This window comes from Nothobranchius furzeri, chromosome 7, assembly GCF_043380555.1.
Source record: "Nothobranchius furzeri strain GRZ-AD chromosome 7, NfurGRZ-RIMD1, whole genome shotgun sequence".
Lineage (NCBI taxonomy): Eukaryota > Metazoa > Chordata > Actinopteri > Cyprinodontiformes > Nothobranchiidae > Nothobranchius > Nothobranchius furzeri.
This window is the reverse complement of record NC_091747.1, coordinates 71851548-71860500: the sequence shown is the minus strand read 5'-3', so window position 1 is coordinate 71860500 and position 8953 is coordinate 71851548. Positions and strand designations below refer to the sequence as shown.

At 42.5% G+C, this 8953-nt stretch overlaps 1 protein-coding gene across 2 annotated transcripts in view; it reads right to left on the bottom strand.

The window, feature by feature from the left end:
• The window catches only part of vps54 (VPS54 subunit of GARP complex), a 39286-nt gene extending 31431 nt beyond the window's left edge, over nt 1-7855 (bottom strand). Inside the window, exons 1-3 of one of the 2 annotated variants that reach the window (XM_054751747.2) lie at nt 7737-7855; nt 179-352; nt 1-23 (exon numbers count right to left, since the gene is read on the bottom strand). The exon at nt 1-23 is cut by the window's left edge and continues 246 nt beyond it. In XM_054751747.2, coding sequence (XP_054607722.2) covers nt 1-23; nt 179-323 — 168 coding nt within the window. In that variant the 5' untranslated portion in view covers nt 324-352; nt 7737-7855. The remainder of the gene's footprint in view (nt 24-178; nt 353-7736) is intronic. The other variant, XM_054751748.2, reaches the window with a different exon arrangement.
• Between the last annotated feature and the right edge of the window lie 1098 nt (nt 7856-8953).

The following is an 8953-nucleotide window of genomic DNA, read 5'->3' as shown; positions in this document are numbered from 1 at the left end:
AGGAATACAGAGCAGATTACGGCCTGAAAGAGACTCAAGAAATGTGGGAAACTGAACTGGAAACAGTTTAAGATACGAGTTTCTGCTTAAGCTAGCTCTGTCATCCCCCCCCCCCCCGATACAAAAATCCCGGTTTGGACATTTACACGTTCTTAAATCACAACAGTATGTTTCCCACCAGTTGGCTCCTTGGGGCAGACATCAGGCAGGGAGCAAATGGTCCGTAGGCGAGGAGGGGAGGGGCCACACTCCTTGTGGTAGACCCTACCTTGGCCTCTATTGGTGGAGCGGAGCAGTGGGGTGGAGCTGTGGCTGGAGGCCATGACATGAGGACTCTCCTCCTGCAGGCTAGCTGGAAGCACAAACAGAGCAGGTTTAGCTAAAAGAAGGGAAACGGAGTCTAAAGAAATACTTGAGCTAGTTCTTAAACAGGTGGAGAGGCGTCAGAGGATTAAACAACGTTTAGATCAGTGATAGGGATGGGTACCTTTGACATTTGAATCGATTTGGTACTAATTCCCGGTACCTATGAATCGATACCGGTACTTAACGGTACCAATTTTCGATATTTTTGAGTGTTTAATATTTTAATTCTCTTTTATAATTAAATATATTTTTTTCTCAATTTATAACCATATTTGATAAATATCACGATAAATAACATACAACTGGTTGTATTTTAACATCGTCCTTGTAGTTTTATAAGCTGATAATTAAACTGAAGCAAACATCTTTACTGTGAACTAAATTTACTGTGTATCTTCATTCCTTTTGCCGTCGTTTTTCATTTGATTTTTCCTACTGGGAAGATAGAATTTCCGAGGAGAAAGCGAACGCACCATTAGTTGATAACAACGGTGGCAATGGAAGCTAACATATCAAGCTAACGTTATCTTTAACAGTTTATTTAGCTGCTGGAGCAGATTAAAACGATGATGCCTCACACTTAGATCGTTGTCACTGGTTTCGTCTTCACCCAATCACCCGTCGCATTTAGTAAAGTGAAGCCAAACTTTAGAGCGCGTTCATGTTCTTCTAGTCGGAAATTCGGAGTTCCGAGGAGAAAGCGAACGCACCATTAGTGAAACGGAAGCTAACATATCAAGGTAACGTTATCTTAAACATTTTATTTACCTACCAGAGCAGATTAAGATGAGGATGTCTCACTTAGATCGTTGTCGCTGGTTTCATCATCACCCAGTTACCCATCACATTTAGTGAAGTGGACCCAAGCTTTAACGTGCGTTCTTTCTACCATGCTGCTCTGTTTACAACTCGCTCGCAGGGACCATCGACATATAGCAGGGACCGCTGACATAACGCCCTTGCGCATGTGTAGCTGTCTTGGCAAGTTCTCGTTATGAAGGACGGGTACCGAAACGAGGCACCGTTTGAAACTACGTGAATCGGTGCTCGGTCGGTACTATGGAATTCGGTCTGTACCTTAAAAAGTACCGAATTCGGTACCCATCCCACAGAGACTTTACACGTCATCAATAAACAAAAGCGCTTCCATCAATGTGTCATTCAACAAAATTTCAGTTTATGCAGAACTATCAGTTATTAATTAGCGTTTAAGACTCTTTGCAGTATAAAAAACTGTCTGAATCCACTTAGACTCAGCATCTCCGACACTAAACAAAGTAGGTGCTCACGGTTTGCTGCAGGCTGTGGCTTGCTTTTGCGTTTTTAGTCATTTATCTGCTGAATCGAAGTTCAAATACACTTGAACCCAGCTCATCACGTCTTCAGCACATGTACTGTATGAATGTGAGTGCATTTACACATAACCAACATGAGAAATTCATCAATAATGGCTCTAACTGAATCTCTCATCTGCTGAATTCAGCACATTAGTTGACTCAGAATGTTTTTATCAGCTCAATCATCCGTTTCTCTGCTAACCTGGATGGATAAAAGGCTCAAACCAGAAACTTACATTACATTCCAACTTTACAAAACCCATTTTCCCTGAGGCCCACATCAGCATTAAAGGGCCGGTTGTAGGACTATACGAATACCATGACATCTATATTTTATTATTAGCCTATTATACAAAACCAAAAGAAAACCTAGGACCATGATCACTTGCCAGTATCTCTGCAGCTGTAGATTCGGCCGAGCTGGATGATCGGTTCTGTCACGCACAAAATTTGAAAATGGAGCGAGGGTTTTCCTTTATTAATGAGAATTTGCAGATGTTTCTCATTAGAAAACTGCTTAAAAATAACCCATCTGATCCAAAGAATGCCGAGAGGCCAGCGGGGTGGGATACGGTTACCAGTTAAGATACAGAGTTCAGACACTCCCATAGGCTTCAATAAAAAGACTGGAATGTGAAAGTAACATCAGCTATGGAGCTCCCAATTGTTCCAACATTGAACGCTGTTCATTCTGTTTCAGAGTTTTTTCCTTCCGGTAAAAAAACACGATGGCACTGTGAAGTGTTAGCTGACTGCCTCGGACCAACATAAGTCAGTAATGGTTTTTTATGTAGCGAGTTTTAGTAAATTGTGTAACCGGTTAGTCATAGTTTTGACTGCAGCTAGCTTACTGTTAGCGGTCGATCTTTGTGGGTTTAAACAAGCCTATTTCTGTTTGATTCAGCTTTTTAACGTATTCAGCACGGTTAAAAATATCCATTTGAAGTTTTGTGAATTCTTCAGAGATTTCAGAGTTTCAAATGGCTCCAACTCAGTGTAGTAGAGGACTTTATAAGTAAAGGTTTTAAAGGGATATTCCAACCTAAATTAAATTTGTCTGTTGACATATTTCCCAGAGTTGGATAAGTGGGATAAAACCATTTGTAACCAGCCTAGTCATTCCCTGACCCAGGTGTACTCCCTTAGCTTTAGCTTAGCGTAAAACACAGTAAGTGAATGGATCCAACTAGCATTGTGAACATAAAAAGACCTTAAAGTGCATCTTTAATGTTCTTTAAAATGGTAGAAAAACATCATCTAAGGTCAAAACGTTACTTTGGTCTTCCTTCCAGGTTTTCAGATAACTAGCAGGTGTTTAAAAATACTAAATCAAGGGAAGTGAGCAGGCTTCCCTGAAAAACGTGCGGTTTTGGAGTCACGTGACTCATTACGTACCTCACGGAAAACTTAGAGAACTTGGAGTGCTCGACTCCGGTTATTTTTAGTTGCTGAGGTAACACCAATTCAACTAGTTTAACGATGGTTATGTTTGTGTATGTTGGGGATGTACAAACTCCTGTTTGTCTGGACACCATGTTCATCAATTTCCACAACAGACAATGAATATGAGAAGCATAGAGTTTAGATCGTATAAACGTAGAGGCGACATGGGCAATGGCTTTCTATTGGTGCTGGTAAATGCAGGTTGCCATATTGAATGGCTCATCAGTGACACCCAGTGCATTTATTGGGCTAGAAAATGAAATAGCAATCCCAATTAATCGGTTTTCAATAGCATACCATTCTTGGAACTGTAGACTGCACAAAAACAGGCATAGTTACTCACTCAGCATGGACTCCAATTAGGTTTTAACCCTCCCACTGTCCTAATGGGTGTGACCCCGCGAGGAAAGTTGACCATTGATCAGGGTTGATGGTTTATCCCTTGGGTCCATGTGGCAGGGGTGAGGAGTGAGCACCACCTCACCCCTGCCACGTGGACTTCAAGGGATAAACCATGAATCCTGCTCAAGGGTCAAATTTCCTCGCGAGGTCACCCATAAAGACCGTGTGAGGGTTAAAGAGTGAGGGATCCATCCAATATGGCGGCAAAGTGTTTACACTCCAGCGTTCTACGTATTCTGTTAGTTGGATGATCTTGGATCTCATTCTCACTGGAAGGTGACCAGTGTGCCAAGTCCCAGTGGAAACCAAAGTAATGGGGCCATAATGAAAGGCCATCAGGGATGATGATAGAGGCACATGACTCAAATATGTCAGCATGCAACATAATCATTTGCAGTGGGAAAGTAGGTAGGTGTGCTGCCACAGCACATCCCAATCAGCCCATCAAGGTTCCAAGCATGGCGTGAAAAATGGATGCTGAAGTAGTAATAATTACAGTAGTAATAATTGAGCAAACAGTGGAAGACCAAGCTGCAGCCAGGCAGATGTTTTATATCAACATACCACTGTTCAGCGACGTAGAAGAGGGCAAAACAAAACCCTGGTGGAATGCCCTCTCAGCCTATCAGGGAGCTACACCTTGATGAAGCACAAGCGAGTAAAAATGCCAAACACAAGCAGTGAAAAGGCGTTGGGCCGACATAGGACGTTCGATGGAACGACCCCTATAATACACAAAAAGACTGAGCGTTGCAGCGCAGCGGTGCTTGAGGCATTGCAAGCGATCACGCTCACCGGTAAGAGTAGGTGGATGGTCTTCTCATCAGGATTGTGGGGAGTTGGGCTGCCACTAGGGGTTGCATGGCTTAATTTTTTTTAAAGTCGACAGTCAAGTAATGAAAATCGAGTCGACTTCGACTAGTCGTTGATGACGTCATACACCTGAAGTGGCACTGGGGGGGGGGGGGGGGGTTGGTAGGTTCGCTGGAGTTTTTGACAATTAAAATTGCTCCCACACTTTCTAAGTTAAACATCTCTTCTAACAACGGTAGTTTCTGCATCCTACATCAGCCCTCTCCCCCCTCCCCCTGCTTCAGCCCTCTTCCCCCTCCCCCTACTTCAGCCCTCTCCCCCCTCCCCCTGCTTCAGCCCTCTCCCCCCTCCCCCTGCGCAGCAGCCGCAAACTCACTGATGCGCCTGCAGCCTCTCGGAGTTCCTGCTGCTCTAAACATTAAAATAATTATTTCATTTTCTGTTTCTCACTTCTGATTACCTTCAATGGTGTCTGTTTGTTGCAACCAGCAGATACAAAAACTAACTTGTTTTTATTTGACTATTTTTCTGTCCTGCCTGTTTATTATCTTCCTGCATCTCCTCTCAATCCTAAAGAAAAACTGCTACCTGGGTTCATAAATATTCACCTCATGAGTTACCTTTGAACTGCAGTTCTAAAAGATCTGCCGACCGCAAAAACAGGGGAGTGCCGCTGCTCGCCGGCCAACTACAACGGGACTGTTTTTGCTGCGGAGTTCGTGCCGGAGCGGAGCGGAGATAGTGGAATTTTGGGGTTGCGTCACCGGGGGACAAAACAGCTGATGCGCCTTGCTCCGCAGCAGCGAAACGCATCATGCACAAATAACAGACAGAAAACATTAAAGGAAATGAGCCGACATGAACAATCGCGTGTTTAATTTGTTTTTGAGGTGGTGACACCTGATTAGGCGGTGCTCAGGACGCAGATGTCTGGAGCGCGTCAACGATCAGAGCAAACTGGTTAAGATTAGGATGGGGGTGAGGGGAAGGTAAAATTGCAAGAGAGAAAAGGTCACAGTTTGGTTAAATGTCCGTTTTACCGCCGGTGTCAGTACCGACGCTCTGGCACAGCGCGTCGCCCCCGCCTCCCGATGCGCAGGGGCTCATCACCTGCTGTCTTTTTCGAGGACTGCATCTTGTCAGTCATTATCACGTGACAGCAACTAGTCGATGACAGGCATAAAAAGTCACTACAGAGCCGTGAAGTCAACTAGTCGACTAGTTCATACAACCCCTAACTGCCACAAACGGCTATTTTAATAGTCGACTAATCGCCAGTTTGGTTGACGATTATTCGACTAATCTCTCCATGTGGGCCTGCTGGAGAGCCCTCGGAAGGACGGACAGAGTCTAGCTCTCTTTTCTAAACATCCGTCCGTGGAGACGGAGAACGCAAGCTTGTGATTGGTCAGGGCACTGTTGCCATTGCGCCTTCAAAAACAAAGAGAGCCGAGGATGTCTAGCGCAGACATCGAGCAGCTTGAAGAATACCTCGAGGAAAAACTCTAAAATATGAATGTTTTATTCCCCCGTGACTAGAGGAGAGAAAAGCAAGCAAGAATTTTATTCATGGACGGAAATGATGGAAAACGTGGGTTTAGAGGTGGCGAGTGTAAGAAGAGGTGGAGGAGAATGAGGGACAAATTTGTCCGCGTTAAAGATTCTCTTAAATACAAAAAAAAAAAAATAAAACACAATATAAACAGACTATCTTGGACGGGATATGTGACAGGATACCACAGAACAGCGCTACGCCCTCTGCTGTCCTGGCGGGGAATTGCTTTGCAACACTCCCCAGGAGACGGAGAAGTATGAGAGCAAAATGTCTCCGTCCGTGCGTCTCTCCCTGTTGGAGCTGAAGGAGAAGTATAAATTAGGCTTAAGAAGGTGCTATACACACACAGGTCGTTTTCCATTTACTATATCAACTTACCAAGATCATTATTTGCTTTACACTGTAGACTGTTGTTTTTAATCATCAATATCATACATATGTGGATCCAAGAAGAACATCAACATGATATAATTTAGTTGGGTTTGTGATCTGATATGTTGCTGTAGTTAAATTAATAGTTTCCATGTATGACCACAATCAGGATTAGATGATGGACGACTGATTGATAAAATGTACGTGACAGTGTGCCAAATGCAAACACACCACCAGTACCACACATCGACATACATACCACATCAAACTGCACCTGGCCTAGTAGTAGTTTTCAAGGCTAAGAACACCCACATGGCTCAAGGTGAGTGCTCCGATAATAATCCAGTCAAGCCATCATGTGTAAGAACCCTCTTAGTTTATGAAAAAACTACTTTGCTGTATGCACACTGCTTGGTACTGCAACTGTTGTGAAATGAAGAGCTGGCCAAAAAGAAAATAACTGCTATATCAATTTTTGTTCTTGAACATTTTCATTATAACACTTTGCAGGAGATTTTAATTTGCAAACTATCCTGAATGTTAAGAGTTCACACTGTATTCAAGTCAAGAGTGAAAATGAACTATTGACCAATCAGCGTAAAAACAGGTAAAACTGGAAGGACATTAAACTACATCTACAGAAGGAAAAGCTGCTGTCAAACTAAAACTTTACAAAGACGTTCTCGAGCCCAAACAGAAGAACAAGTTAAGCCAAAATACTAACAAGTATGCAGTTACATTTACTAGAGACACTTTTAAAACGTACCCCCCTGTCCTTTACTTGACTAATATTAATATGAAGTACCTCTAATTACTTGGCAACAGTTACTTATAGTTACTTCACTGAGCGGAGTCTGGTTTAAATCTGCTGGGCCTGCTGAAGGTGAATGTAATGTTACTGTTCTTACATTACATGAAGATTTGTTGTGAACCTGACATTATTTACTCCAGTCATTTTGATGACTGGTTCATTTTTGAGTAAAATTATATTATTAAAGGAACTACAATAATCTGTTGATTACAATCTATTCTACCACCTCTGATAACAAACACGTTTAGAGCAAACTATTAACTTCCCAGCGGGATTTATGTCACTAACCTGAGCTGTCAGAACTGCTGTGTGGAGAGCGAGCTAACTAGCCTTTAGCTTGGTCCCGCTTCGAGCCTTGTCCGGAGATGTTAGCAGAACAACCACAGAGCTGACAGCGAAGTCAGATGAAAAATAATCACATGACACAATAACCTTACTCTCATTTTCTGTCTCAGAGGCTGACCGGATAATCACTACCTGTAGCCAGTACCATAAGCTAATGATAAAGCTAATGTTGTTAGCTGCGGTCACACGTAGACAGAGAACAGCTAGCAAACAAACAGCACCACATAAGAACAATACAAATAAACAAATCCTAAATATTTTATAAACTACCGAGCTTCAGTCCCGTCTGTACCTGTCGTGTGATGCGCAGCAGCCGGTGTTTCTCCTCTGCAACATCACAGGAGCAACAGAGGAGCGGAGGGGAAACCAACTTGACACATGAAACAAAGTAGAACCCACTAACGTACGTACGTACGTACACACGTAGACACCTCGCGTTACCTATTGCAGCTACCGTAGTGGCTGGCCGCCATCTTAGATGGGTCTCTATTCATCCCCAGTTCATTAATTAAAAAAAAAAACACAACATTTTATCATTACACACAGGCTAAGATATTTCAAATGTTTCTTTTCATTTTGATGATTATAACTGACAACTAATGAAAATTACAATTTCAGTAACTCAGAATATTAGAATAATGTAAAAAGGTTCAATATTAAAGGCCACCGGTGCCACACTAATCAGCTAATTAATGAACTCGAGTCCAGGTTGTAAGGTATGGCAGGTCAGAGATGGAGACTGCCACGCAGCGTGGTGCGAGAAGACCGGTAGAGCAACGAGTCTCAACGAGTCTTTCCTTTTCTCAACAACTAGTTTATTTTGGTCATGAAACAAAAGTGAGACAAGCTTTACGGAAAGCGTACCGTACACCATCGACATGGTGTACACACAGGAGACCTTCCTACTGACAACATAACGAACTGATTATATAGGCAAGTGCTGCCACCTCGTGGTGACATACTGTATTACACCAATAACAGCAGCAGCTGTTACAAGGTCAGCAAATAAAAGACAAATCGATGAAAAATATCTCAACGCCCCCAAACTTGGTTACAATTATACACAGGCAGCAGCAGAAATCTCAAGTATTGTTTATTGTTTTCAATTGTACTAAAACAGTCAATGTGCAGAATGACAGCAAGGCAAAAACCATGAGTCAGCATTTTCTGAGGTTCGAGCAAACTGAAAATCTTTGTGTGATGACAGATTTCTGTTTACAGACAGGGGCTTTAAAGACGGGCTCAAAACAAACAAAATAAAAACAAGATGTTTAAAAATCTAACGTTTAACGTATCCTCATGTAGGATTTAAATCTACATAATGCTCCGGAGACGAAGAGTTTGGATCAGTAGTTTGGTAAAAGTTTACCGCTCATCTAACCAAAGAAATCCAGATTTACAGATCCTCCTGTTTTTAGACAGAAAACAGTTTGACAGAATTAAAAGTTTCTCACATTTCCGTATCAAGTGGAATCACAAACTTACAACGCTTGATGATGTATGAATTAA